This window comes from Curcuma longa, chromosome 10 (genome assembly GCF_044706935.1).
Source record: "Curcuma longa cultivar G26 ecotype Majalengka, Jawa Barat chromosome 10, ITB_CL_G26_1.1, whole genome shotgun sequence".
Taxonomy (NCBI): Eukaryota; Viridiplantae; Streptophyta; class Magnoliopsida; order Zingiberales; family Zingiberaceae; genus Curcuma; species Curcuma longa.
Window position 1 is genome coordinate 5,158,132 of NC_133870.1, and position 27,673 is coordinate 5,185,804.

General features: G+C 38.9%; 7 protein-coding genes across 9 annotated transcripts; 3 read left to right on the plus strand and 4 right to left on the minus strand.

Moving 5' to 3' along the window:
- Nucleotides 1-3,660: 3,660 nt before the first annotated feature.
- On the plus strand, nucleotides 3,661-5,864 carry LOC141836201 (protein SAR DEFICIENT 1-like). Its single transcript, XM_074723637.1, has 8 exons — nucleotides 3,661-3,903; nucleotides 3,991-4,066; nucleotides 4,158-4,210; nucleotides 4,300-4,796; nucleotides 4,874-5,034; nucleotides 5,116-5,310; nucleotides 5,374-5,467; nucleotides 5,547-5,864. Exons 1-8 carry the CDS (start codon nucleotides 3,809-3,811, stop codon nucleotides 5,672-5,674), a joined length of 1,299 nt encoding a protein of 432 aa, XP_074579738.1. The 5' UTR covers nucleotides 3,661-3,808; the 3' UTR covers nucleotides 5,675-5,864.
- LOC141836203 (16.9 kDa class I heat shock protein 1-like) lies at nucleotides 5,855-6,570 on the minus strand. Its single transcript, XM_074723639.1, has one exon. The coding sequence runs from the start codon at nucleotides 6,515-6,517 to the stop codon at nucleotides 5,951-5,953; it is 567 nt and encodes a 188-aa protein (XP_074579740.1). The 5' UTR covers nucleotides 6,518-6,570; the 3' UTR covers nucleotides 5,855-5,950.
- Nucleotides 6,571-7,075: 505 nt separating this feature from the next.
- LOC141836202 (16.9 kDa class I heat shock protein 2-like) lies at nucleotides 7,076-7,872 on the plus strand. Its single transcript, XM_074723638.1, has one exon. The coding sequence runs from the start codon at nucleotides 7,157-7,159 to the stop codon at nucleotides 7,625-7,627; it is 471 nt and encodes a 156-aa protein (XP_074579739.1). The 5' UTR covers nucleotides 7,076-7,156; the 3' UTR covers nucleotides 7,628-7,872.
- Nucleotides 7,873-12,495: 4,623 nt separating this feature from the next.
- On the minus strand, nucleotides 12,496-13,249 carry LOC141836207 (18.1 kDa class I heat shock protein-like). Its single transcript, XM_074723642.1, has one exon. It carries the CDS (start codon nucleotides 13,185-13,187, stop codon nucleotides 12,714-12,716), a length of 474 nt encoding a protein of 157 aa, XP_074579743.1. The 5' UTR covers nucleotides 13,188-13,249; the 3' UTR covers nucleotides 12,496-12,713.
- Nucleotides 13,250-13,769: 520 nt separating this feature from the next.
- LOC141836021 (18.1 kDa class I heat shock protein-like) lies at nucleotides 13,770-14,495 on the plus strand. The gene has a single exon (XM_074723432.1). The coding sequence runs from the start codon at nucleotides 13,822-13,824 to the stop codon at nucleotides 14,290-14,292; it is 471 nt and encodes a 156-aa protein (XP_074579533.1). The 5' UTR covers nucleotides 13,770-13,821; the 3' UTR covers nucleotides 14,293-14,495.
- Nucleotides 14,496-15,517: 1,022 nt separating this feature from the next.
- Nucleotides 15,518-20,914, minus strand: LOC141836357 (uncharacterized). 3 transcript variants are annotated; one of them, XM_074723828.1, is made up of 7 exons: nucleotides 20,575-20,914; nucleotides 20,377-20,495; nucleotides 19,990-20,190; nucleotides 17,731-19,262; nucleotides 17,488-17,571; nucleotides 16,772-17,408; nucleotides 15,518-15,655 (listed from the first exon to the last, which is right to left on the minus strand). In XM_074723828.1, exons 1-5 carry the CDS (start codon nucleotides 20,776-20,778, stop codon nucleotides 17,552-17,554), a joined length of 2,076 nt encoding a protein of 691 aa, XP_074579929.1. In that variant the 5' UTR covers nucleotides 20,779-20,914; the 3' UTR covers nucleotides 15,518-15,655; nucleotides 16,772-17,408; nucleotides 17,488-17,551. The 3 variants fall into 3 exon arrangements, with proteins under 3 accessions (XP_074579929.1, XP_074579928.1, XP_074579927.1); XM_074723827.1 differs by having other exon boundaries at nucleotides 16,772-16,937; nucleotides 17,409-17,571; XM_074723826.1 differs by having other exon boundaries at nucleotides 16,772-17,571.
- Nucleotides 20,915-23,179: 2,265 nt separating this feature from the next.
- Nucleotides 23,180-26,588, minus strand: LOC141836347 (uncharacterized). The gene is made up of 6 exons (XM_074723814.1): nucleotides 26,055-26,588; nucleotides 25,768-25,979; nucleotides 25,055-25,322; nucleotides 24,864-24,949; nucleotides 24,699-24,790; nucleotides 23,180-23,816 (listed from the first exon to the last, which is right to left on the minus strand). The coding sequence occupies exons 1-6, from the start codon at nucleotides 26,409-26,411 to the stop codon at nucleotides 23,584-23,586; spliced, it is 1,248 nt and encodes a 415-aa protein (XP_074579915.1). The 5' UTR covers nucleotides 26,412-26,588; the 3' UTR covers nucleotides 23,180-23,583.
- Between the last annotated feature and the right edge of the window lie 1,085 nt (nucleotides 26,589-27,673).

A 27,673-nucleotide genomic window follows, 5' to 3' on the forward strand; every position in this document is an offset into this window, starting at 1 on the left:
GACATGATGAAATATTACATCCTTTTGTGTATCTGTTGAATTGTCGTAATGGTTAACTGTAGCTTTTCAATTTACTTCTTGATAGTCATAGAACTGATCGTGTCGGGCCGCTCAAGTGGTAGATTTCATCTTTGTTGAAATGTATATTTGAGGAGCTTTCGCCCTAGAAAAAGCCTTTTGGTGCTGGTTATGGAATTATAACAGTTATGGAATTATAACGGCTATATATGTTATAGCAGTTGCGATTTTGTAAATGGTACAACGTAAATGTTAGGCGAGCAAATCAAATTCGTATTGTAATAATTATAATTTTATAACTGTTATTATAGTTGTAACAATTATGATTTTGTAGTTGTTACACATGTTGTAATATTTATATTTTATGGCTATTACAACATAAATATTATGTGAACAAGTCGAATTCGTATTATAACAGTTATAGTTTTGTAACTACTACAAGATAAATAGAATTGAATCTACATTGTAGCAGTTATAAAATCATAACTATTATAACGTAACATTAATATTTTTGAACATTTTAATTATATGTTATATCAATAACGAAATTATAATTACTATAACATATATAATAATTGTAAAATTATAATTATTATAACGCATATGAAATAATAATGTGAATAGTACTGACTTTTGCCTTCCATAATTTGGACAAAAGATAATTTGGACAAAAAGAGACGTTTGCTGACTTTTGTCTAAAATTTTTAAAAAATATTACAAATAATAATGTGAATAGTACTGACTTTTGCCTTCGATAATTTGGGAAAAATAGACGTCTGCTGATTTTTGTCTAAAAATTAAAAAAAAAATATTACACCTTTTAAAATTTGAGAAAAATAAATGCATTTTTGGATATTCCCGCGAGGGTGAATAGTACGGTAAAATTTTTGGATTTTAGTTAGATGTCTTTTAGTTATTAGCAAAATTGTGAATTAGTGCAGTATAAATAATATATTAGAATGATTAAAATAATTAGTGCATTAAGAAAAAATAATAATATAATGAATTTTTAAAAAATTATGAGGTTCGAAATTTTTTATTCACACAAAAATTTATTAATATTTTCTTTATTGAAAATCTTCTAAAAGGCAAATAAACTTTTTTTTATAAAAAATGATTATAAAATATAATAAAATAAGTGCAATAATAGAGATTGGAAAATATAAAATTTGAAGGGAAAAACGTTAGCCTAAAAAGAAATTGAAATGACATACAATAATGTAGATATTATCTACCTCAAAGTATAATTTAAATTTAAATTTATTAGTTGATTAACTTTGCTTTCAATCAACTCAATTAAAAATAGAAAATTTCTATGAGTTTTCTGTCTTCAATGACTTCTTAATGACTTCTTAAGCGACTAACTATATTAATAATAGACTATTTTTTTAACTTTGATAATGAAATATATATTTCTTAATTAAGTGGTCCCCTAAATTACAAAATATGGATTGATCATAATTTTTAATAAGAAATAACTCACATGCTAAAAATTTATCTTCGAAATTAAGGCTTTTCTCTATTAGAAGGCCTTACCTCTTTTAGGTCTTTCTTATTTATTTGATATATAATTAACTTTAATTTATAAAAACTTTTAGTATGTCAAAAAAAACGTCTTGCTTCATCCCTTTAAACATTTTAGCAACATAAATTTACATTGTCAGCATAGATTTAAAATTATCATCATATCACAAGTGTGATACGGTGATAAAATACTTAAGAAAATAAATTTTAAAAATTAAAATTAAAATAAATGAATATTATATATATATATATATATATATATATATTTGATATTCTGTGTGACTCCCTCATGCGAGCTCGTGAGCGTCACACGATCCATCGTCTATCACGTGATAGCGCGCTAAATCTGACAATCTAAATGTGGGAATACACAGTATTCCGCCCCCGACCCCGCCGTTGCCGATCGCCCTCGCCGTGCCGTCCGGATATCGCCGGCCACCGACTCGGGTGCGATCGACGCGCCGCTCACGGGCGAGTTGGTCGACGTCGGATTCCAGTCGGATTGTGATCAGAATCCGACGCAATTTGGTCGGAACGCGGTCAGTAGTGGTGCGCACCGATTTTCAACCAAATTGCATCGGATTCTTACCACAATCCGGTCGGAATCCGACGCCAGCCAAAGCGCTGGCGAGAGGCGTGTCGATCGTGCCCGGGCCAGTGGCCGGCGGTGGTGGGACAACGTGGCGAGGGTGGCGACAACGGCGATGGATCGACTGTGTCATTCACGGCAGTAGTACGGATTGCACAGAATATCAAATATATATATATGTAACACGAAACTAAACATGATATTATATGAGAATTGCTATTCTGGGTGACGGCACTGTGCGCGACCCGTGAGCGCCCCCCGACCCCCGCGCGTTTCCGGCGGTCGTTCATCGTCGTCCGGTCACCGCCGGTAGCCATCCCGGACTCATTGGAAGCGCAACTCGACGGCGCACACACCGGCATCGGATTCCGGCCGGAATCCGGTCGGAATTTCGGCCGGAATCCGGTCGGAATTCCGGCCGGAATCCGGCAACAGTGCCTGGCGCCACTGTCGGCCGGATTCCGGCCGAATCGGGGCCGGAGTCCGGCCGCAGTCGATGCGCCCGGCGCCGGCGCGTCAACCGCGGCCGGAGTCCGGCCCCGATTCGGCCGGAATCCGGCCGAATTTCGGCCGAAATCGCCGCCAGATACCGACGGCCGATTTCGGCCGGAATTCGGCCGGATTCCGGCCAAATCGGGGCCGGACTCCGGCCGCGGTCGACGCGCCGGCTCCGTGCGCGTCGACCGCGGCCGGAGTCCGGCCCCGATTCGGCCGGAATCCGACCGAATTCCGGTCGAATCGGACGGCTCGGATCTGGCGATCAGATGGATGGACGGCTCGGATGGAGGCGCTCACGGGGCGCGCAGGAGGCTGTCGCCCAGAATAGCAAATCTGCATAAAAGAAATACAAATACGTCCCAAAAGTAATAGTGAAATGGTTAACGACAGACGTCTAGAGTTTGAAATTTAATTACGATAAATTCATGAGAATTTTCTTTTAAATAGATAGCGGATTCGAGAACGAATTTATAAAAGAAAATTTTCAAATGGACAGGGGATCAAATAAAAGAAACACGACCCGTTGACTCTGAGCCATTTGGGAGCATTAGATTTAATTATGAGCATGGCTCCTCAATGACCATTTTGAATTAACTATTATCGATCATAAAACAGCCGCCAACCGTTGACTCCCAACGCGCAAAAGAACCAACTGCATCTCGTCAACTATCGCTTTCGGATTTCTTGTCGGAGCAAATTAAGATCCCCCAAGTCCAGTCTCTGCCCACGTCTTCACGCGCAAACCAACGATCCTTCTCTCTCTCGACTTCACGCGGGATCTTCGAGCGTACCCACCTCGTCTCTCTCACGTCGTCGGCCCCATTTACCTTCTCTGACTGCGAGTTTGAATATTCCACGCCCAAATCGCATGCAGCAGCAGCAGCAGCAGCTTCTTCTGCTATTTGCATGGAAATTTCTGCCAACACTGACACAGATCTCGCAGTTAATCAGCTTACGAGCACCGGAAGAAGCACAGTAACTGAACAATTCAACTGTCTGCTACGAACTCCCTACCCCTTTACCTCACCTTAGCTTCCAAGCTTCTTCCAGGCAGTTTCCTTAATTTTCCTCCTCGTTGCGGCTGTCCGATCTCCATAAATACTCCGTACTCTAGATCACAGCGACAGTATTCATTATAGATACCTCTCCTCGATCTCTTCTTCCTCGACAGAGATATCAATGACAGCCCAGAGGCTTCGCCAGGACTCTGATCGAGACCGCGACTCATCCTCCGACGAGGAGCGAGCCCGTCGTCGGATCCCTTCGCTTTCCACGTTCGTAGTCCTGAACCCAATTCTGCAATTTTGTTTTTGAAGGCCGGTGCCTGTTTTTCATGTTAATAATGGCTGTTTGTTTAACAGAGTGATCAGAGAGGCGATGGTGTTTAAGTCTGCGCAGAACATTTCGTCGGCGCTGGAGCCGTTGCTTCGCAAAGTGGTATGCTCCATGTCTGCGATTTAGAGGAACCTAAACTTGTGGTGATTGAGGAGATGAATTAATGGCGGTTTTCTTAATGGCGATTGATTAGGTGCAGGAAGAGGTGGAGAAAGGAGTGATTCGCAGCATGCGCTTGTTCCATAGGTAAGAGAATTGTGGCGATCCTGTTTTTCTTGATGTGATCGGTTGCCAAGATGCGAGCTTTTTCCGACTTCCGACGCTTGCTCTCTCAGGTCTAGCTCGATGCGCATCGAAGCGGCGCCGGAATCACCGAGCTTGAAGCTGGTGTTCGGGACGCAGCTCTCGCAGCCCATTTTTACCGGCAGCAAAATAGAGGGCGCGGAGAACAAGCCGCTGGAGCTCGTCATCGTCGACGCTCGCACCGGCGAGCCCCTGGCCTCGCCGCTGCAGTCGCCGATCCGAGTGGAGGTGGTCGTGTTGGACGGAGACTTCCCGGCGGAGGACGAGCAGGAGTGGAGCAGCGCCGAATTCCAGCGGAATATCGTGAAGCAGAGGACGGGAAGGAGGCCGCTGATCACGGGGGATGTCAATATCACCATGAGAGATGCCTCGGCCGTCATCTCCGATCTCTCCTTCACCGACAACTCGAGCTGGATCCGGAGCAGGCAGTTCCGGATCGGCGCGAGGGTCGTCGCCGGGAGCCACGACGGGCAGAGGATTAAGGAAGCCACGACGGCCGCCTTCATGGTGAAAGATCACAGAGGAGAACGTGAGCACAGACTTCCCTGAATCATATCGATCTACAAATCATCAACTAACTAACCACGATCCCAATCCATTAAACAGTGTACAGGAAGCACTACCCGCCGGCTCTCGACGACGAAGTCTGGCGGCTGGAGAAGATCGGAAAAGATGGAGCTTTCCACAAAAAACTCGCGTCTGCAAAAATCCACAATGTTCAAGAATTCCTGAAGCTACTGACCATCGACCCTCGCTCACTCCGCCAGGTATGGCTGACCGATCGATCTACCTCATTGCCGGTTCCAAAACCTACGATCGACTAATTCACGGAGGTTTCCATGGATCAGATACTGGGAGTTGGGATGTCAGACAAGGTGTGGGAGGCAACAATTGCTCATGCCAGGACCTGCCCTGTGGAAGAAAAGCTTTATCTGCACCAAGGATCACAGTGCAGCCTCCTGTTGAACCCTATTTGTGAAGTCGTGGGGATCGTCTATGGCGATATCACCCTCACATTGCAGCAACTAAGCAAGCCTCAAAGGGTAAGTACTGACTATTCTTCTCCAAAAACTCGACAGCTCTGAAGATCATCTTTCTATCTGCAGGCCATCGTGCATCATCTGGTCAAAGAGGCATACCACAACTGGGACAGCTTGAAAGAAAGCCATGCACTGTTCGACCATCGGATTCTGCCACAAAGTCAGTGAATCCAATTTGTTCGACTGAAAGAAAGTTGTCGAATCAAGGTACTGACGTTGTAGTTTAATCATATTCACAGATTTGGGAACGCAACGGGATGGAGTGGAATCGCTGGCTTGGTATCCAGTTCATCAGGGGATTGCAGTCGATTGCCAAATCGAGGACTACGATATCATCCTCGACCCTGCACTCCCCAGCTTCGACTGAAACAAAGCGAAGAAGTTTAATTAGTTTTGTATTTTGTTGAGTCGCCCTGATTGCTTGTCTGCGAACTGAAACAAGGCTTAGCAAGCAGAGAAGAGGCGAATGCATGCGTGTGTATTCTTTCATTTGTAATCTTGTTTCTGCACTCTTGTTTGTCGATTACAGCAACAATGATCTATCTATTTTTGTTCCAGCTGTGGATCTTTCTGTTCATCTTGTCGAATATATATAAATTTAGTAGGATTTTGATTACAACAATAACACCTCTCAAATATTTGATTAACGATGCCAAAACGTGCAGCAAACGGGCTCCTCCTTGTTCTTCTTCCCTTTCTCCGACCTCTTCTTCTTGCCGTCTCCGCCCTCGATCTCAACCGACCTCACCTGCGGCTTCTTCACCTCCACCTTGGGCACGACCAGAGTGAGCACCCCGTTCTCCATCGACGCCTTGGCCTCCTCCGCCTTCACGTCCTCCGGCAGCCTGAACCTCCGCCGCCGGAGGAGCCCGTCGCGACTCCTCCTCTCCGAGCAATGCCACGTGCACTCTTCTTCTTCTTCATCCTTCTCGTCGCGCGGCCTTTTGGCGGTGATGGAGATGACGCCGCCGTCCTCCACCTCCACCTTCACGTCCTCTTTCTTGAACCCCGGGAGGTCGGCCTTCAGGACGTGAGCCGCCTCGGTTTCCTTCCAGTCCATGCGGATGCTGTCGTCGCCGGAGCCGTCTAACTCGTGGAAGATGCTTCCATATGGATCGAACAGCATGTTTTGGAGGAGAGACATCTTGGAGCAGAGAATTTTCGTGGTTCTGTCGTTCGTATGATCTCGAAGTTGAGGTTGGCACTGCATTTATAGGGAGGAAGGAATGGAGTGGAACTCTCTGGTTTGTTCTTCGTGCTCCTGTTCACCCTGACAAAGACAGAGGCATGTAGCACAGTGGAGGAGATGAAAGGAGAGAGGAAAAAAGCGAGGGCAGGAAAGGAATTTGGCATTTTTATATATTAAAAGAGTTTTTTTTTCACTTTTTGAAAAATTAAAAAATGTTATCAAAAATATCTTTGTTCTGCATTTATTATAAGTTATTAAATCGTTCCGGATGGAGCTCGAACTCTCCAGACTCTACAAGATGTGGTCCCCATGGAAAGCGCCAGGTCAGCTGCTGGTGCATAGACGATGCTGCTAGAGAAGGGTGGTGGGCCATGATTCGTTTAGCCAGCGGTTTCTGGCTACTTCCAGGAATCCACCAACCAATCACACATGGGCCACGTCTCATCTCCAGAGCTTTCTGAACAGTTCAAGCTCCATTCACAAACAAATCACACATGGGCCTTGGCCCATCTCCAGAGCTTTCTGGATAGTTCAAGTTCCATCCTATAAATACCTCCGTTAGAACTCTGCTACCACCATCAAACAAAGCACAAATCGTCGTCTACAACAAGCTCGAGCTCTTCAGCTCTCGATTCATCAATCAATTAATCCTATTGCGTCATGTCGATCGTGAGGCGCAGCAACATCTTCGACCCTTTCTCCCTCGACGTCTTCGATCCTTTCCAAGGCTTCCCCTTCGATGCCTTCCGATCCCTCGCCGAGAGGCAACCCGGCTTCGTGGACGAAACCTCCGCCTTCGCCAACACGCGCATCGACTGGAAGGAGACGCCGGAGGCGCACGTGTTCCAGGCGGATCTCCCCGGCGTCAAAAGGGAGGAGGTGAAAGTGGAGGTGGAGGAAGGGCGGGTCCTCCAGATCAGCGGCGAGCGCACCAAGGAACAAGAGGAGAAGAAGGACAAGTGGCACCGCGTGGAGCGCAGCAGCGGCAAGTTCCTGCGCCGATTCCGCCTTCCGGAGAACGCCAAGGTGGATCAGGTGAAGGCGAAGATGGAGAACGGCGTGCTGACGGTGACGATCCCTAAGGAAGAGGTGAAGAAGCCGGAAGTGAAGGCCATCGAGATCTCCGGCTGAGCGAAGCTGAAAAGTCGAGGTTAAGTTTTTCTAAACCCTAAATAAATAAGCAAGTTTGCTGCAAGTGTTCGCTCTCGTGGTAGACTCCGAGCACTAGTGTTTGTGTTCTCTGTTTCTGTTTCACTCCCTTCTTTTGTGTGCTCTGTTTCTGTTTCTAGTCTTGTAAAATGTTTCTGTAATTTCTTTGTCTGTCTTGCTGTGACAAATGGAGGCATTGTCTTGTTAAATAATAAGTTTGTTTGATATATTGAATGTATCGATATCAGAAAGCTGTGATCTCATCCAACCTCTTTCATATCACACCATTTCCTCCAAAGTTGTGATCTTCCCTGCACGTGTACTCTGTACATCTAAAATACAACTTTTCTATGACAAAATAAGACATTTTGTTTCGATAGAAAAACCAAAAAAAATAAATGAAACAGATTGACATTCACAGTGTATTTCTAGTAGAAAGTGAGCGTTTCTACCGTCGTCTATTTGTTGAATCTGTAATAGATTTATCATTTTATTAATATTCAAATTATTTACTATACTTTTATATTTATGAAATTACCCATTTCTTTACAAAAATATCTTCCGTTTCTGTACGTATTTTATTTGATCATTTGATCTATAGAACATATGTAAAATCTCAAATGAGTCACGTTGCTGAAATTGAAAGTATTATTTTTTTATAGAAGTTAAAAAATTTTAAAAAAGTAGATTAAATATAGAGTGCAATCAAGAAATTTATTAATGATCTTAATTATATTTAAATCAAATCGAAAATTTTATGAACCTTTTGAATCTCATCGTGCTTTTTAATTTTGATTTCACATCATAAATAAATTGTTGTAAATTTTTAAATTTTATATAATTTTAAATAAATTTAGCATAAATTTATTATTTGATTTAGATATATCATATTTATTTAATCAACAAACATGTATTTGTTGAATCTGTAATAGATTTATCATTTTATTAATAGAAAATATAATCCATTGGCCTGAGCTTAGCTTGGTCAGTCTAAAAACTTTTGTAGATGGTGGTGGTGGTTAGTTCTCTGCTTTGCAAGACAGAGTCGGTAAGAAACTAAAACAGTATGTTGTTTCAACCCAGTACAAATACGTATAGACGGAGATGGTGGCCTAGACACATATCTTGCACCACGAGGATGATATAAAAGAAGTTTTCTCATCCACGTTGGTACGCTTAATTTTATACAAGCTTCCGATAAATTTTAAAGAGAATGCAAAACTGATATATAATCGAAGTTAGTATTTAACATTGTCTTCATAAATAATATTATTCTTCGATAAATATTTACAAATAAGAATAATTCATTTTCAAAATATAACGATATTTTAAAATAGTATCATTTCAAATTTCGAAATTAATAAATTTTTTCATAGATTTTTTTAGACGTACAAAATACACCAACAAAATGTCCATTACATGCGTGATACACTACAGATGACGGATCACAAACTCACAAGCGTGAATACCTATTCATCCGTGAAAAGAGAACACATAAATTTTCTGTATTAACTTCATTAATATAATAGCATTAATAAAAAAAATCTATTAAAATTCTTCAATAAAAAATTATTTTTTAGGTACTTCCTTATATATATTAATTAACAATTAATATTATTCTATATTAATTTTTAAATAATTAATTTATTATTCACTCTTAATCGATTTTAAATAAATTAATAATTAAATTTTAATTTAAAAATTAATTTTTATTCAACATTTATACCACACCATAAACAAGGGCAAAGACAACGATCGAGTATATATACATTCATACATACATACAAAAAAAAAAACTGCACACCAACCTGCCGTACGTATATGCCTACTAGACAAGACTCGAAATTTCACAAACTTTATTAGAATACAATCAAAATTCTAAATTAAAAATACATGTAAAAAATCATGAAATTATAAAATGAAAGAGATTGAAGAAGACACGTTGATTCTAACTAGCTACTTCAAAGGTTAACTCGCACTGATCGATCCATCGCTGTATTGTGTTGAAAAATAAATGATTAGAACAATAAATGATTGGAATATTGAAAAATAAATGACTGAGCATCTTAGTTTTGGTACCTGTCACAAGGGGGAACAACTGCTCCTGTAGCACGCAATCGGCTCATGCTTAGGAACCTTCAATTAACGTATTAACAACATGCAATGAGAAAAAAATAAGTCTATTGAAACCACATGTATTGTGTTGAAAATGTAGGAACCTTGACTTGAAGTTGCAAGAATTTGGCATAGTCAATGATATCATCCAACATTGATGCCTTGTGATCAGTCTGCAAAGAAGGGATTGCATGCTTTAATTATACAAAATTCATTAGGTCGTGGTAGAATATCAAATTGTGGATAGTAATTACAGAAACAGTTAAGGAGTTTAAGCAGGAACACATGGAGACATCCTATACTTTAATTCACTTGAAATTTTTATTTCATATCAGTAAGGGAGTTTGAATTCAAATATATTCTCAAACAAATGTTGAACCAATTGAGATGGCTTGGTAAGTTGGCTAAAGATACAGAATCAAATAAATTTCCTAATCTGGACCCACAATCCTCTGCTCTACATCAAAGCCTTATAATTTGTCTGTCATTACAAAATTATTAACATAATTTATGACAAATTTATGAATAAATTTAATATTCAATTTGATAAAAAATTTATATTCATTCAATACATACAAAATCAATTAAATAAATAAATTTAAATAACTCATTAAACTAAATAAACAAATTAAATAATATTTTCAACTCAATATTTGTAAATCATATTAACATATTAATAAAGCTAAACAAACAAGTTTGTATTCAAACTTAATAATTAATCAAACAAATTTAAAATATAAATATTTCAAATAAACAAACAAATTTAATTGATAGCTTGATAATATTTAAATAAATTTAAACTATAAAAACTTGAATCAAATTTAAACAAGCTCATTAAAAAAAAATTAAACCAAACTTAAACAATCATTTTAACAGTTTAGTTCATTTTAAACTTGATTATCTTATCATGTTTAGTTCAAACCAAACTTGATTTGACTTAGTTATCTTCAACATGCTTAGTTCATTTTAAATTTGATTTCACTTGGTTATCTTATCAAACAAACTTAACTATGATTCGGCTTGACTTGTTTACAACTTTAAAAGTGAATAATTACCATAATATAAGAGTGCCTTTATGTTTTTTATACAGGAGATTAACAAACATGACAGAAGCAGAATAGGAAAATAGAAGACAAAATTCCCAGTACCTCATTTGAATAGATTTGTTCATCCTTTCTGCAATCTTTTCTCCTCGGAGCTGCATCAATTTATGGATACACATTAACAATACTCGATTGTACGGCAAAATCCATCCATGAGCCATGTATTCGGGGTTGACTAATACTACATAGCACGCCAAATCTACTTCAAAAATGGGTTAACATCCATGTAGATGAAATCAAATGGTTAGCACTATGGCAACTTCTTGTTGTTATTGTTGCATCTAAAAATAGATATCATTAACTATCCTAAACATGCCATATATAATTTATGAGAATCAGAACTAAGATAATGGCCTCTATTGAGATATCATTTGGTTTTCCTACTCTTTGTATGAAAAACAAATTTTTTTAAAACATTGGTTCATTTTCTTTTTGGGAACAAGAAAAAACATATGTTCATTAGCTTAGTCTGGCTGATATAGAATGCTAAATCATGCAATAGATGGGAAATCTCAAAGTTCAGAGCACCTTTTGTGGCTGAAAGGCACCAGCAACCAAATTTACCTGTTGTCCAACTGAGAAAGAGAGATCATGAAGGTCATTTCGATCCTGGAAAATATTTTGTGCACTCGTTAATTTAATTGCGTAATGCTACTTCACATATAAGTAAATTAGAAATTGACTACATCACTACAAACTTTAACCAGCAAAGATGCATCAGGCAGTGTGCCAAGAAAAGAACTATTATTGAAGCTCATTTAGATCACTGCTGGAATAATAATCATGATGAATGAACAATGTTATTAATAAAAGCAGTAAATATATATAAAAAATAACTTATTCTGCACGCCCGCCAACGGGGCTGCCACACAAGTATCAGCCGTGCCAAGCAGCCACGCGAGTTGGTCGCACGGCCGTGCCAAGCAACCCATCTCTGATTTATTAAAATTTAATCTAAATTATCAAAAAAAAAACTAAAATGATTAACGATTTCATATTTTTGAAATATTTCATGTGTCATTTGGGCTCTCTCAGAATCTCTCTCGCTTTCATGGTCAGCTTGTTTTGCTATAATGGTTATTCCCAACCACGAGAATGAGCTCTCAATTAGGGTGTGTCCCTCTCTCCATCACCCTATTGCACTAGGAATGAACCTTACGTATGGTATCTGTGAACCAACATTTTTGCATCTTAGCCATCATTCATTTTATAGGCCTCCATTTCTCTGTGAATCAAACACTTCTTTTATATCTTCACACAAGATTATTACAACTTCACACAAGATTGAAAGTGTTCCACTTTGTGCTATGAATATCTTGGTATACATTGGCAGCTTCACTACGAGTTTAGTTTGTATAGACATAAAAAATAAAAATGTAATCAATTAGAGAGGCGATGTAGACTGTCTGATGAATTGATAATGTGGCACATTAACACGTCCACAATTACAACATGAAAAATCTATAGTCAACATCATTTCAATATATTCTCAGTGCAACATTAAGAGAATCAAAGTTTGTGAACCAAAATTCTAATTCTAATGAAGAAATATTTTGAATATCAGCTTCTTTCGGATTTATTCAAGAAATATCATCTACCTTTAAAATTAATAATCAAAATTGAACACCTAAATTATTAACAAACCAACTTATTATTTAACAAGACCAATGCTTCATTATCACAGCACGGAAGGGAAAGAAATTACCGACACATCATACAAAAACAGACACACAAACAGAGCACGCTGCAGGGAGCTTGCCACGAGAACAAACTCTCTTAGCGCACTAACTTGCTTATTTATTTAGGGTTTAGAAAAACATAACCTCGAGTTTTCATTGAATGAAAGCAAATCAGCCGGAGATCTCGATGGACTTCACCTCCGGCGCCTTCTTCACCTCCTCCTTAGGGATCGTCACCGTCAGCACGCCGTTCTCCATGCTCGCCTTCACCTGATCCACCTTGGCGTTCTCCGGAAGCCGGAATCGGCGCAGGAACTTGCCGCTGCTGCGCTCCACGCGGTGCCACTTGTCATTCTTCTCTTCTTGTTCCTTGGTGCGCTCGCCGCTGATCTGGAGGACCCGCCCTTCCTCCACCTCCACTTTCACCTCCTCCTTTTTGAGGCCGGGGAGATCCGCCTGGAACACGTGCGCCTCGGGAGTCTCCTTCCAGTCGATGCGGGTGTTGGCGAAGGCGGAGGTTTCGTCGACGAAGCCGGGTTGCCTCTCGGCGAGGGATCGGAAGGCATCGAAGGGGAAGCCATGGAAAGGATCGAAGACGTCGAGGGAGAAAGGGTCGAAAATGTTGCTGCGCCTCACGATCGACATGGCAATAGGATTGATTGGTTGATGAATGGATTGGGGAATAGAGTTAGAAAGTGTAGCTTGAGCTTGCTTGTAGAAGGCGATTTGTGCTTTGTTTGATGGTGATCGCAGAGATCCAACGGAGTATTTATAGGATGGAACGGATGGAGCTTGAACTTTCCAGAAAGCACTGGAGATGGGCCGTGGGCCTTGTTTGATTGAGTTTGTGGTTTCTGGATAAATCAAATTGCCAGATCTAAAACGGTGTTTTCCTTTTCTTTTTTTTTTTTTTTCTTCCTGTCAAATTTTTTTATAGTAATAAAAAAAGAAGTATCAAATTGCAAAAAAAAAAAAAAATTATCTTGCTTAAATTTGCACCATTATTTTTGAAAATTATGTCGAATAAGGGTTAGGAGCTGGAAGTAGCCAGAAACCAATCCTGGCCCACCGCCCTTCTCTAGTAGCATCGTCTACGCACCAGCTGACCCGGCCCTTTACATGGGGACCACCTTCCTGTAGAGTCTGGAGAGTTCGAGCTCCGTCCACTACATCCTATAAATCGAGCTCCCGCTCGATCTCGGTGATCACCGTCAAACAGTAATCGTCTTCTATAGCAAGCTCAAGCCATACTTCCAATTCTACAGTCAATTCTCTTGCCATGTCGATCGTGAGGCGCAGCAACATTTTCGACCCTTTCTCCCTCGACGTCTTCGATCCTTTCCAAGGCTTCCCCTTCGATGCCTTCCGATCCCTCGCCGAGAGGCAACCCGGCTTCGTGGACGAAACCTCCGCCTTCGCCAACACCCGCATCGACTGGAAGGAGACTCCCGAGGCGCACGTGTTCCAGGCGGATCTCCCCGGCCTCAAAAAGGAGGAGGTGAAAGTGGAGGTGGAGGAAGGGCGGGTCCTCCAGATCAGCGGCGAGCGCACCAAGGAACAAGAGGAGAAGAAGGACAAGTGGCACCGCGTGGAGCGCAGCAGCGGCAAGTTCCTGCGCCGCTTCCGCCTTCCGGAGAACGCCAAGGTGGATCAGGTGAAGGCGAGCATGGAGAACGGCGTGCTGACGGTGACGATCCCCAAGGAGGAGGTGAAGAAGCCGGAAGTGAAGTCCATCGAGATCTCCGGCTGAGCGAAGCTGAAAAATCGAGGTTAAGTTTTTCTAAACCCTAAATAAATAAGCAAGTTTGCTACAAGAGTTCGCTCTGGTGGTAGACTCCCAGCACTAGTGTCTGTGTTCTCTGTTTCTGTTTCACTCCCTCCTTCTGTGGCCTCTGTTTCTGTTTCTAGTGTGACAAACTTGAGGCATTGTCTCGTTAAATAATAAATTGGTTTGATATATTGAATGTATCAATATCAGAAAGTTGTGATCTCATTCAATCTCTTTCATATCACACCATTTCCTCCAGAGTTGTGATCACATCTAATACAATTTTTCTATGGCAAAATGGGGCATTCTGTTTCGATTGAAAAAAAACTAAATAAATCGAATCAAATGGCATTCTTGACACACAACTTTCCTGTGACATTTTAAACTTCTACTGCATTGTGAGAGTTTCTACCGTGGCCAGCTCTTGATTTGATAATGATCGACTTCAGTCTTCAGGTGTCATGCCATTCGTATCTTCCTATAAGAAACATATTTGTTGAATCTGTAATATATTTATCATTTTATTTGTGTCAAGTTAGTAATTGTTAATTCTTGACGTGTTAACAAATACAACATTCTCTTCTGCAGAAGAAAAATACAACATTCTCAATTTGTCCGACAATCAATCATCTTTCCCATTAATTTATTAAATTATGTACTTGATTTTTATTAATAGTTAAATTACACATTATAATTTTGTATTTATCATTGTATATATTTACATATCAAATCCTATATCTCTATTCAAAATATCTCCTCCTTTACATGCGCTTATCGATTTACAGACGATTCGATTAATGATATTTACCTAAATATATTTATTGGGCATGACGATTATTTTTATTTTTATTTTTTTCTCAGATTCTATCTCGAGATTTCATTTTAATTGCAATTAATATTGCTAATTATAATTAATTATTATTAAAGCCCTCCTCTATTGAAATATGAGAAACTTTGCATCACAGGGAGATGACAGACTATTCTTTGCAGTAAAATGAGCATACGCTCAAGAACACTCACTACGGAGAGAATAAATTCATAATAAACACAGGTGAAATTTTAGTATCAATCGGAAATACATTGAAACCTTGCAGTGCTCAGGAGTTCTTAAGTCTTCGAGTCCCAAATTTCCACTGTTATCAAAAGGCAAGGCAAAGGAAAGCTTAAATTAAAGCTCATAAAAGGGATGCAGAATCACAGTGCTCACAATCCAAGCAAAGATGGAAATTACCAATGCAGTTTGATTAAGTGAGCCTGCTTGCTCCTCCTCACAAGCAATCACTTTGCATCCATATTTCAATTTCCTGAAGCACATCTTTAAATGGAACTGCAGAATCTTGTCTTGCTGCAATTTGAACAAGTGATTGGTACCAAAGCTCACTTGATAAAACAACCATAATAATAGGAAAACATTTCTAAAACTATAACATGACATAAAGTAAAGCATGGATTTAGATTAGAACAACCAGAACATACCAACAAAAAAAAATAATAATAATTCAGTAGAGTTCCCATATGCTAACATGTAATGAAAATCAAGGTCACATGGCAGTAACTTTATCGTTTACCAAGGCTCCCCTTCTAGATGTAATGAAAATAGAAAGTAAGAATCCACTCCAATCTCCTCAAAACAGTGAACTAAGGTTTGAGCTCGATTGAGTCTATAACTTTTAACTATCCTATGCATCGTTTTGTAAATAGTAAGCTGCTTAATGGAAACATTCCTATTATTTTTATATTAATTTGTTAGATTGTCTACTGAAAATATACAAGAGTTTCATCTAATAAAGGGAAATGTTCTATCAGATCTGATGCAACTGAAGATGTGGAAAGGATGAGCCTTAAGAATCATATCTCCTAAACGTGGAAAGGTCCTCAATCAAAAAATATGATTAATAATAACTTTTCCCATTTTTCCTTGTCACACCAACCCTAATAAGTGGAATGAAATCATTGCACTTTTGGATGAACAACTTATGGTTGTTGATCATCCCACACTCGTGGTGGGTTTGGAGAAGCTTGGAGCTTGGCCAGGGCATCTTTCATCAAACTACACTTCCTCATAACTGGATGGTCTCAGTTCAGTCAGGTCTAAGAAAGTGCAAGACCTGGATTTGCATTGGAACATGGTTCCATGCCTAGATATATAGCCAAAAATACTGATTGTGCAGACCATATGGCCAATGCACGCAAGCATATGTGATCAAGGCACCACATGATGCATATGCAGTCCATTTTCATTTTAAAAAAATAGTATTAGTCATTGGCAATTTGCATAACATCAGATTGATCTATGCGATCCAGAAAATATGCATCTTGTTTGTTTATCAGGCAGAAATAGTCTAATCCAATCATGATAACTTAGACAATGCAATGGCACAGTGTCTCCACAAAAGAATATGCCTGTATAAGTGGCTTATGTGGATGCTTTTTAAAACAATAGATGTGACTGAGATCTCACCTGGGTAGTGTCAAGGAAGAGCTGGCATGTGAGCTTTGATGAGTAGGAAAGGTGAGAATGAATTTCCCAGCAAAATAGGTGAAATCCTACTTTTGATACAGCAAACATGAAAATGTATGTGGCTTTCCTCTGATTCTTCATCTTCCTTTCTTCTCGTTCCATTAATCTGAAAAAGTAAACCTTAAACCTTATAGATTATCCTACATCACCATCTCACTTTAAGTTGCACTCCATTGCTCATTGTTTTTATACATTGCCAGGTTGAAATCATTCACTTCCATTTCTCTCTCTCTCTCTCTCCTCTATTGAAAATTGATGGACTGTAAAACTAATATCCAGATCCCTTCAGTTGCAACCAACTGATAAAATTAATTTGATCTTTGAGATAATCTTTAGGCTTAATGTCAAATCTATTAAATACTGAGTAATGAAATGTGAGGAAGAGCATATAGAAAAAAAAAAATCTACAACTCATCAAAAAATCTATGAATTTTTCAATTTGACTGATTAAAGTAACAAATACAAGATCTTACACGAACAATATTTAGTGATTCTCCTTGAACAAACAAACAAATTAAGTATATGCCACCCCTACAGCCAGCATAGCTGTCATAACTAGAATTTGGAGCATTTTTACCTGTCAATTGCAGAATGAATAATATACGACTAATTGCAATCTCAGATTCAGAAAAATGTGAGAGGATATAAATAGATACGAGTATCAGCTGTTGCATATGCGTATGAACCCCAACTTCTCATACTTCTCTTCGATAGCGCTCGTCATAGTTGGCCATACAAGCCTACATATAGAAAACGCATTTGTCAAAAAAAGAAACTCAAAGGATATTTGCCCCCAGTAATCAAACTATTGCTTCATAGTGAGGCCAACAGTTAATGATAACCGAATATGTTTCTCCTGGTGAATAAAATAGAGTAAGGAATTAAAAAGACAATCTCACATCTATGCTGCAGAAGTTTATCCATGCGTTCATATACTTGGCTTGCTTCCATGAGATATCCTCTCTTTCGGAGTGCAATAAATAAGGAATTATACATAGAATAACGACCCACTAAACCTTTTTGAGTCATTTTCTCATAGAGATCAAGAGCTTCAACCAGCTTTCCAGCCTTTGAATACAATTTAATAAGAATATGAAATGGCACATGATCGATGACTATGCCAGATTCCTCTACCTTCTTGAAAACTTGTTGAGCTTCCTGGATTTTTCCCTTTAAACAAAGACCTCTAATCAATTCTGTATAACTAATTATATCAGGTTGATACCCTCTGCTCAACATTTCATGGATCAGTTTTCTGGCTAAATGAGGATAACCAATATTGCATGCGGCACTAATCAACAAGTTAAAAGTAGCGACATCAGGAACAAGCCCATAATTGAGCATCTCCTTCTTCAGCTTTAAAGCATGCTTTAATTTTCCTCCTTTGATTTCAGCATGGATCAGTGCATTAAATGTGAAGACGTTTGGAGTCACACCTATCTCAGTCATCATATTTTTAACTGAATAAGCATTGGCAATATTGCCAAATTTTCCATAGCCATTGATGATGAGATTCCAAATATGAGGCTCAGGGACTATGGCATGATTTAACATTTCTCCCAAAATCATTGCAGCCTGTGAAACATCTCCCTGCTGACAAAGACCTCTAACAATTAACCTGTGTGAGATTCTGTCAGGCAAAATACCAGAAAGAAACATCTTACGGTATACATCACAAGCTTCAGCAACAAACCCACTTTTAGATAGACCACTCATAACAGTATTATAGGTAATGACATCTGGAACAAAACCCTTTTTGAGCATTTCCGAAATATATCTATAAGCAAGTTTCATATTATCCATCAAACAAAATCCATTAACCAAAACATTATATGCAATTTGATCAACTTTGATACCTTTTCTCAATGTTTCAGCCCAAATAATGTGTGCCTGCATTGTATCTCCCTTTTTGATGTGTCCATCCATGAGTATTGTCGATGTCACTATATTTGGAGACTCATGCTCCTTTAGTATATTTGTGAGAAGTTTTGTTGCATCATCCAAAAGGCCACTATTGCACAACGCATGAACAAGTATATTGCAAGTAACTACATTAGGCCTCACTCCACTTTGTATCATGGAAGAGACAAGATCAAGAGCCCTGTCCACACTATCCCAACAACAATAACCACCAATTAGGGTATTGTATGTAATATGATTCGGAAATACACACATATTCTTCATAGCCTCAAGAAGCCAAGTTGCATTAGATAAGTCACCAGTCTTACAAAGCCCATTAATTAGGAAGTTGTATGTGTGCAGGTCTGGAGCAATCCTTTTCATAATTAATTCATTATGGAGCTGAAAGGCAACTAAAACTTTTCCTTCAGCGCACAATCTCCTAATTAATGCACAATCATCAGTCTCAAAACTCATAACATTGCTAATGCCTTCGTACAAGCTATATCTACTGACAATTGTAATGCTTTCCCTGCAAATACATGGGGAAGATTCAGTGTGCCTCCAGGTCTTTCTGATATAAAATTGTTAAATACAATAATTCACTAGAATAAAGCGAAAATTGTGCAGGCATCCCTTATAAGCATACTGCCTTGCATATTTGCTAATTCAAACATTAATTTTACAAATATATCATTCTAGCACTACATATATGCCATTAGTGAGTTTGTCTCTCATAAAATAAATAGTTTTATAATTTTAATTTGGCCATATTTCCCTTTAACTTTAAACATTATATAAAGTGCATTTGAATTTAAGCATATTTATCAATAATTCTTTTTTTTACTTTCTTCATATGCATAATTAATATCTTTCAAGGGCATTTGGGTATGAAGAAAGATTATTAGAAAAGAATAAAATGAAAAGTGAATAGAGAAAGAAAGCAAACAAGGATAAAGTAAGGAATCTATTATGATTATAATATGGCATTTTAGTCATATAGTTCAAATCAAACATCATCAACATGGATTTACTTCCAAAAAATGGCATCTACGATAAGATTTATGGATTTAGAAGAGCACGTATGCAATATTAGATTTTGTAATGGAAATATACAATTTCATAAGTTGAAAAGGACACATATGTAGTTTCCTTAAACAAATGTACCTTTACTAAGTTTAGGATGCTACCAAAACATGTGAATTTCATGTGAATTATATGGATATATGATTATAATATTGAACCAAATATTAATCAACCTTAATTTTTTCAGTCTCTCCATAGTATGCACAAGTACTGTATCCAACACATTGAAAACAGCAGGTGGGTCATAATTATGCTTAGAACAATTTTGCTTGCCTCCTTTTGTGATCCATTCTCTAATACTAACACTGCATGGTTCATCAATTGTCAGTTCATCATCTTGGCTTTCAACAACAGAAAGTGATTGCCCAAAAGCCCTACAAGGACAGCACAGAAAAAACACCATAACCAATTAGAAAAGAAAACAACAAAAAGGCAGCAAATTTGATGCACAACAAAATATTGTTCTTAAATTATAAGAAAATACACAAAGCAATTATATCCAAAAAATAAATTGTTTGAAATTGTTTGGTCAATCTGACAAAACAAAAAGGAAATGCTACCTCTGGCGATTGAATAAATCAGCTGCCTGTGAGAAGATACGGGAGACGAAATTTCGGGTTTCTTGGACAAGTTGCATATATCTGAGATCAAAGCCAAATGTCCGAATAGCCACGATCAGCTGAAACAAAGCGACACTAGTGAATTAGGTGCGCCTTGAAATCACATGAATGGTGCATAAACGAGGGAGAAGTGAATACAAGAGAAGTCGAATAACTAGCCACCATTGGGTGGTTGATGAGTAGCTGGCCGTCAAGGATAGGTTGATGGGGTTGTTGACTAGGGGCAAGGTAACCTGGAAGGCAAAATGCAATGAGGGAGCGAGGGGTGTCACACCCGGCCCGAGGTTGGCCCGCCGCTAGGCAAGCTTCGTTGCCCACGAGACAAGCCCTGATCGCGGACATGCCTCGGATGCAAGGCAGCAGGCGGCGATGGCTTCGCCCCAGGGCACAGGGGCGGCGGTAGTCCGAGAATCAGGCGACCAGTTCCATGGTGCGCAAGAACCGGCCGACGGCACAGGGATACAAGGGCTCGATCGGGGGGCTGCGCGGGCGTCAAGCGACGGCGCTGGACTGGTGCATGCGGGAAAAAAAGGTCCCTGGCAGCTTCGCTAGCGCCTATCGCCGAGAAGCGGCGACGCGCAGGCCTCACAAGCGTCGTCGGAGGTGCTCTGTGCTCAGACAGAGAGGCAAGAGGGAGAGGGAAACAAGGCCGGGCGCGGCGGCTTGCCCTAGCCCCGGGCGACGGCGCGCGTAGACGAGAGAGGGTTCGCCGGCGCGACGCAGAGGAGTTCACAAAGGAGAGACTGCGGTGGCGATCTGCGAACGCACTAGGGCGGCGGCGTCGAGAGGATGATCGAGTTCGGACAATGGTAGAGAGAGAAAAGAGAGAGAGAGAGAGAGAGAGAGAGAGAGAGAGATTCCTAATCTGGTTCAATCGCAAAGGGAGGGATTAAAATGACTCGAAATCGAATATAATTTAAATCATCATATCCGGGCTCATCGAACACTAACATTTTTTATTTTATTTTATTTTATTAAAAAAATAATTGCCAGTTAAAGAATATCTCATTCTAAACTTTCTTTTTTTTTAATTATCTTTTTTATCTGACCAATCCAACGAGATAAAGTAAATTTAAATATATATATATATATATTGAATAAAAATCAAAAAGATCATCCTTGATTTTATAATTTTAAAATTTTAAATTATTTGTTAAAAAATATAAATTATTTTAGATAATTCAATTTGATTTCGATTTTAAAATTATTAATTTAATTAAATTAAAAAATCGATTTTACGTTATACTAATTTTCATAAAAAAAATGATAATCCCAGTAGCCAACATCTCTGGGGGTGGTCGGCCCGGTCCCACGGAAGTTTCCCACCGACCACCAGGGTAAATCGGGAAGCGCATACGACGGCCAATCCAGATGCCCAGCATCCTTTGATTGCGTTTTCCATTTGGAGGAAAATTCCTGCAAATACGCCGTAGTTGGGGATCGAATCGCGGGTCCCTGAGTTACAATCCGGATGTCCTACCGTTGCACCATTGCCCCGGGGACAAATCAAAGGATATTACAACAATGGTGATTATCATAATACAATACAACAATGGTGATATATTTTAAAAATCAATAGGACGGTTTGATGTTAATGTTCAACACCAATATCATACTATGATATTGATTTTGAAAATCAACGTTATAAAGATGTAAGAGTGGGCATAATTGCGTGACCAACTGCAGTTTTTCGATTTACCTCCTCATAAATGGTCGGGGGGCCGATCGTGTGGGGTCGTTAAGGTGGCGGATTCCACCTTTTTGCAAAAGAGTGGGCATAATTGGAGCAGCATTGAGTTGATTATGATGGATCAGAATTGCAAAAGAGGATAAGGAAATCGATTGTATAGAGTCGCTGGAGTGACAAATTTCAACTTTTACTAAAAAGAGTGAGCATAGTTAATACTCTCCTCCGTCATAGTCACTTGTAAATTTTTGATTCATCTCCTCAAAGATAGTCGTGGATCTGACCGTATGGAATCGTTGGATTAGCGGATTCTACCTTTTGCTGAAGAAAAATGAGCATAATTGAGTTGGTTACAACAGAACAAAATTATTAAAGTGGACAAAGATCGAATCTCAATAAAGTTGAACTAATATCATTCTCCTTTGTGATCAACTACAACTTTTTAATTTATCTCCTCATATATGATCGTAGGGCTGCTAAAATGATAAATTTCACAAGAATAATCCTGTTTTGATCTTGAATTTTAAAAAACTTATAATTTTTTTCCTTTAAATCAACTTATTACATATCAAATCAAAACTTAATCTATATTTGTTATCACATATAATCTATAACAACTCAATCTTATATCCAAAATTATCATTTAAAATTTAAAAACTCCAAAAAAATCTTAAACCAAAAAACTTATAATTTTTTATTCAAATTAAACCACAAAACTTATAACATATCAAATCAAAACTTACTCAATCTTATATCCAAAATTATCATTTAAAATTCAACGACTTCGAAAAATCTTAATCCTTTTTATTAAATTTATTTCATCTTTTACATCATTAAAAATTTCAAACTATTTAACCATTTAACTTAAACTAAATTAAAATCAAATAACAATATATCATTATTGAAAAATTCAAATTAATCAATATTTTATCAATTTAATGTATTTAATTTTTATTAAAAAATTAAATCAATTCAATCAATTAGTTAAAAAAATTGTTAATTTATTAAATTTCAATTAAATCAATTCGATTTTATTTTGAACTGATTATTCATCTCTCTAATTAAACACCACCATGCCCTCTAACATCAACTGTACATACAAAAAGGAAAGCTCTTCCTCCAGTCATCATCAGAATTCTACATGTTCATAATCGACCCCCTCTCCTCCCTTGCACTGCCTCAAAACACTACTAACCAAAGCCTGCACAACATGCACAGGAGGCTTAAAACTGATCAGGACATCTACAAAAAAAAACGCCATGCCCTCTTACAGAAAAAACCATGCATAAACAAAGAAAGTTCTTCCCCCAATCACCAGAATTCTACATACATTTTCACCCTCCTTCTCGCAGCTGGATCTCTCCTCTCTTTTCCTTTGTTTTGGTCTTTTCCCCCATCCTGAGTGCTGATACAACTTATTGCTTATCGTCTGGTTCAGGGGAGAACAATGTCATCGAGTTCTATCTCCGGTGGGCACCACGAGAAGCGAAGAAAGAGTAGTCTGGGTGATCAACATTCAGATCCCGCACCCATTTTTGTGCAGCTTGCATAAGGGAATTCACCAGTTGGAACTCTCTTCCGCCGTTGGGAGTCCATATAGATCCTCTAAACTTGTAGGAAGCAAGCCCGAAAGCGGGAAGGGAGACCATAGCAACATCATTCGCCCCTTGTGGCACAGAAGCCATGGGCCATTCTGCATTCGAACCGAGAATTGGATTAGAACACTCAGAGGTTATGCAACGAAGGAAGAACATTGCGACTGTCATACGGTACTTCTGAATGCTTGTAACTACAAATCTTTTATGAACAGCGTGGCAAACATGTATATTTTTATATACTTAGACCGACATTTTTCATATTCTAAATTCAATATAGAATAGAATGTGTGAATTTCATTAATAAAAGTACAATTTTTCCATGGCCAAAAGGATATAAATCTCGAGTAAACCGTCAAATAATGTATATGACACTGAGAGCAAAGTACAATGCAAGGCATGAATGTGTGTAGACTAAATATTACACATTCCTCTAAAAAACACTCAATCCAATCCAAGAATACATAGTGAATTGTGGTTTAATTGCATAAGAGAAGGTAACAGATAAGTGATGACATTCATTTAAAAAGATAGCCAACCACAGTTCCAACCCAAGTAACTACCAAACATATAAGGAGTGTTTACAAAATCTATCATGGTTTCAAATATAACAAATTTATTGTAAGAAAATTCTATCAAGATTCTGTTAACTGGTGACGTTTCCGCATGCCAATTCATCCAGTAGATGATTGCACAATGTGGATGATTTAGCATGCAAATATTTCATTAGTTAACAGATAAGTAATGGAAATTTACTAGCATAATTAGTATATAAGAATGTTGAGCTTTATTAGTATTTCCATGGCCAGCTTAAATATATTTGACTATAGATCGCAACTAGTAAACAAGTATTAGTATGATTTTTAGGAACGGTGAAGAAAATTGGAAAAGCAAAAAACTAAGAAAACTTCCAGTTTTAATAACAATTGATGGCCAGCTTAAAACTAAGAACATGAACACTAAAAAAACAATACATTTACCTTTCATCGGAGTCGAAAGATAATGAAATGTCAGAAAGCAGGCATCCAGATCCTTCAATGTAGGGCCTGTAGGGATTCTGTATATAGGGTACCTAAACAAATTCAGGTTAGAGAAAATCCAATAATTCAAACAATAAGTTGAATTTCAAATAACTCAAATCTCACCATGCAACTGAAATCCAGCTAGATGGAAGTAGATCACTACTTCTAAGAGACTTCAATGCAGGAAAATGACCAACAAGATCTGAGATCTGTAGGAACATACTGAAATTTAATATCCAAACAAAAACCCAAGAAAAGAAAAAAATAAAAAGGAAAAAAAACTAATTTTGTAAAGGTAAAAAAAGCATGCATACCTTGTCAAATAAAGGTTCACGAACAAAAGGTGGATCCTGTTCGAGATATTCAAACAGCAAATCAGGCTCTGAATGCCCACAATCCCCATCATCACTTGAAGATCCCTCTTGTTGGTTCCAATATTTCTCTCTCCAACAAAGACAATCCATCCCTAAGGGTAAGTTTCCATCTGAACCGCATGCTTTTGAGTATTTGAGCCTCTTTTCATGTTCATGGTCACTGCTTGAATCCCGGTAACTATCACCATCACTCTCATCACCAGGTCTCCTATTAGATTGACAACAAAAAGGAGCATGGCAATTCATAGAAGTCTTAGACAAAAATTCACTGAAAACTACACATACTGAAAGAAAGGTGTTGGTATTAATGATATCTTAACAGATTCTTAGGAAGGCAACATAGGCTAAGAGATAGATTATTAGCTTTAAGTTGGAAACTTGGAGCAATCCTAAATTTCCATACAATGTTTTCATTTCTCCACAGGCAAAGGATTTCAGTATATAGATGGTATGCATCAACTCTACTGCTACAATATGATCTATAAGCCACCCACGGAACAATATCCTAACCAAATTAAGATCGTAATCTTTGAATTTAGAGCGGCGAGACACTGCTAAGAACAATTAAAAGAGCCAGATAGATGTTTCATTGCCAGTTCTTTGCGCCCAGGATCACAAAATAACAACTGAAATACTGTAATTAAGCTCCTTACCTGAAGTCAGTCGACGACTTGTTCAATGAACCATATAACTGGATGCCGGACAAGAAGGGTACGTAATACTGGATCACGCTGGTCCTGCTGTCGAGAACAAGAGGAACACCAGCACCATAGGCGCTCCACTCGGCAAACGACTCCCAGAGGTCGGCAAGAACAAAATAAGGCCTGGACTCCCCACCAGAAGACATACATCCTCCCATCTTCATCTGCAAACCGAACAAACTCCTATTAGACTCCGTGAGGGGAGGCAAGAAACAAGTAAAGGCGGAGACTTTCTAAACCTTGGAAGGGTACTGAGCGGGGGCAACTGGAGTAGTCGACTTCAAAAACCGTTCCAAGTTGCAAGGTCGATCGGCATAAGGACTAACACACGAAACATTCACCGTCACCATTTTCTCAGACACCTCCTCCTCTCCTGCTCGTTTCTCCGGCTCGGGCACGCTGGATTTCGCCATTGCAGCCTTGCCCACGGGAACAGATGGAGGGAAGGGCGAAAATTCAGAGGAGGTACCGGTATATCTCTGCGAACTCTGCTGGTATTGTCGGTGGTGGCCATGACGGTTTCTCCTGGCCTTGAAGGCATCGTTGAATCGATGCTCCCCATTCCGGCAACCCACCTGCAAGCTTGTTCCCGACATTCTAACAAAGCCCAAGAACTTCAAGAAGAAACCCCAACTCCGAGATCAGAGGCGAGAAACGCAGGTACTCCGGATCCAATCAACTACGAAGATCCCGAATCAAAACCAGAAGAGAAATCCCCGCGGAAAGGGACTCGAGTGACGAAGAAGAGAAGGACGAGGGAGGGGAAAGGAAGGAGGAGGAAGAAGCATGTCTATAGGAAAAGGAGCCACGAAATGAGGGAAATGCGCCTCCTTTTAGCGCTTACTCGCTGGAATACACAATCTATTATTAGTCACGCTACGGGGACCTGATGTTCTGGTCCAATAGAAAGGCGGGTACGAAAGGCGACGCAAGGAACGAACGGATCGCTGCGTAATTCCTGCTAGATTAGGGGATTGCGATAAGTTCGACGCGTACGCCGCGAATTAAAAGAAAGCCAATCGCCTTTTACTAATTGTGATTGGATGGGGACAGGCTCGGAGGGCATCAACGGACGAGGGGGCGCCACGTGGATTGAAGGGACACGCGTCGGGCGCAGATGAGCGGATTATCTGGTCGCTCGGATCGCCACCCTGGCGTGTGTCGCGATCCGCACGATGATAAGTATGCGGGCGCGGGAATAGTGGCGATGGACGGTGGGGAAACGGCCGAGGGAATGCGAGGAGGCGAACCGTCGGCCAACGGCTATGTTTTACGACAAAAGTGAACTGGCTAACGATAAGATTGCGGGAGGGCGAGGAGCGGATAGACTTGACGTGGCGTCGCACGTGATTTTTGCAAGGAAAAAATATTAGAAAAAAATAAAATGATCATCCATCTGTAAAATTATTAGACGGACATCTTATTTTTAATTAAAATTATATGAAAGTTTTTTTTTTTCAAAAATATCCTTTGATATTGTATTTTATAACAATGTTACAATGTGCTATAGAATAGTTACTATAATATAAAATAATTTATTATAATATATTTAGAATAAATTTAAGATTAAAATTTAGATTTATACAATGTAAAAGTTATTTAAGTAGTTGTTATAATATGTTTAAAATGAATTTAAAATTTATACAGTGTAGAAACTATCCAATAACTACTATAATATATTTGAATGCAAGTTTTAAATTTTAGAGTTTGGAATGTCTGAATAATATTATATCAAAATATTATTTATCGACTTGATCAAAAAAAAATTTAAATTTTATTAAAATTATTTTAAAACAACTATAAAAGCTATTATGTAATTGATATAATCATATATTCTAAATTTTAAACTCATTTTAAA

Coding starts and splice junctions, on each gene's coding strand:
- LOC141836347 (XM_074723814.1), bottom strand. CDS start 26,411: ATGTCGGGAACAAGCTTGCAGGTGGGTTGCCGGAATGGGGAGCATCGA. Junction 24,950..25,054: donor GTGAACCTTTATTTGACAAG/GTATGCATGCTT, acceptor ATGTTCCTACAG/ATCTCAGATCTTGTTGGTCA. Junction 24,791..24,863: donor AGCTGGATTTCAGTTGCATG/GTGAGATTTGAG, acceptor GAATTTGTTTAG/GTACCCTATATACAGAATCC.
- LOC141836207 (XM_074723642.1), bottom strand. CDS start 13,187: ATGTCGATCGTGAGGCGCAGCAACATTTTCGACCCTTTCTCCCTCGAC.
- LOC141836357 (XM_074723828.1), bottom strand. CDS start 20,778: ATGTCCGCGATCAGGGCTTGTCTCGTGGGCAACGAAGCTTGCCTAGCG. Junction 20,496..20,574: donor CTAGTTATTCGACTTCTCTT/GTATTCACTTCT, acceptor GCTTTGTTTCAG/CTGATCGTGGCTATTCGGAC. Junction 19,263..19,989: donor GAGAGACTGAAAAAATTAAG/GTTGATTAATAT, acceptor ATGTATTTGCAG/GGAAAGCATTACAATTGTCA.
- LOC141836201 (XM_074723637.1), top strand. CDS start 3,809: ATGACAGCCCAGAGGCTTCGCCAGGACTCTGATCGAGACCGCGACTCA. Junction 3,904..3,990: donor CGGATCCCTTCGCTTTCCAC/GTTCGTAGTCCT, acceptor TTTGTTTAACAG/AGTGATCAGAGAGGCGATGG. Junction 5,468..5,546: donor CCATCGGATTCTGCCACAAA/GTCAGTGAATCC, acceptor TCATATTCACAG/ATTTGGGAACGCAACGGGAT.
- LOC141836202 (XM_074723638.1), top strand. CDS start 7,157: ATGTCGATCGTGAGGCGCAGCAACATCTTCGACCCTTTCTCCCTCGAC.
- LOC141836021 (XM_074723432.1), top strand. CDS start 13,822: ATGTCGATCGTGAGGCGCAGCAACATTTTCGACCCTTTCTCCCTCGAC.
- LOC141836203 (XM_074723639.1), bottom strand. CDS start 6,517: ATGCAGTGCCAACCTCAACTTCGAGATCATACGAACGACAGAACCACG.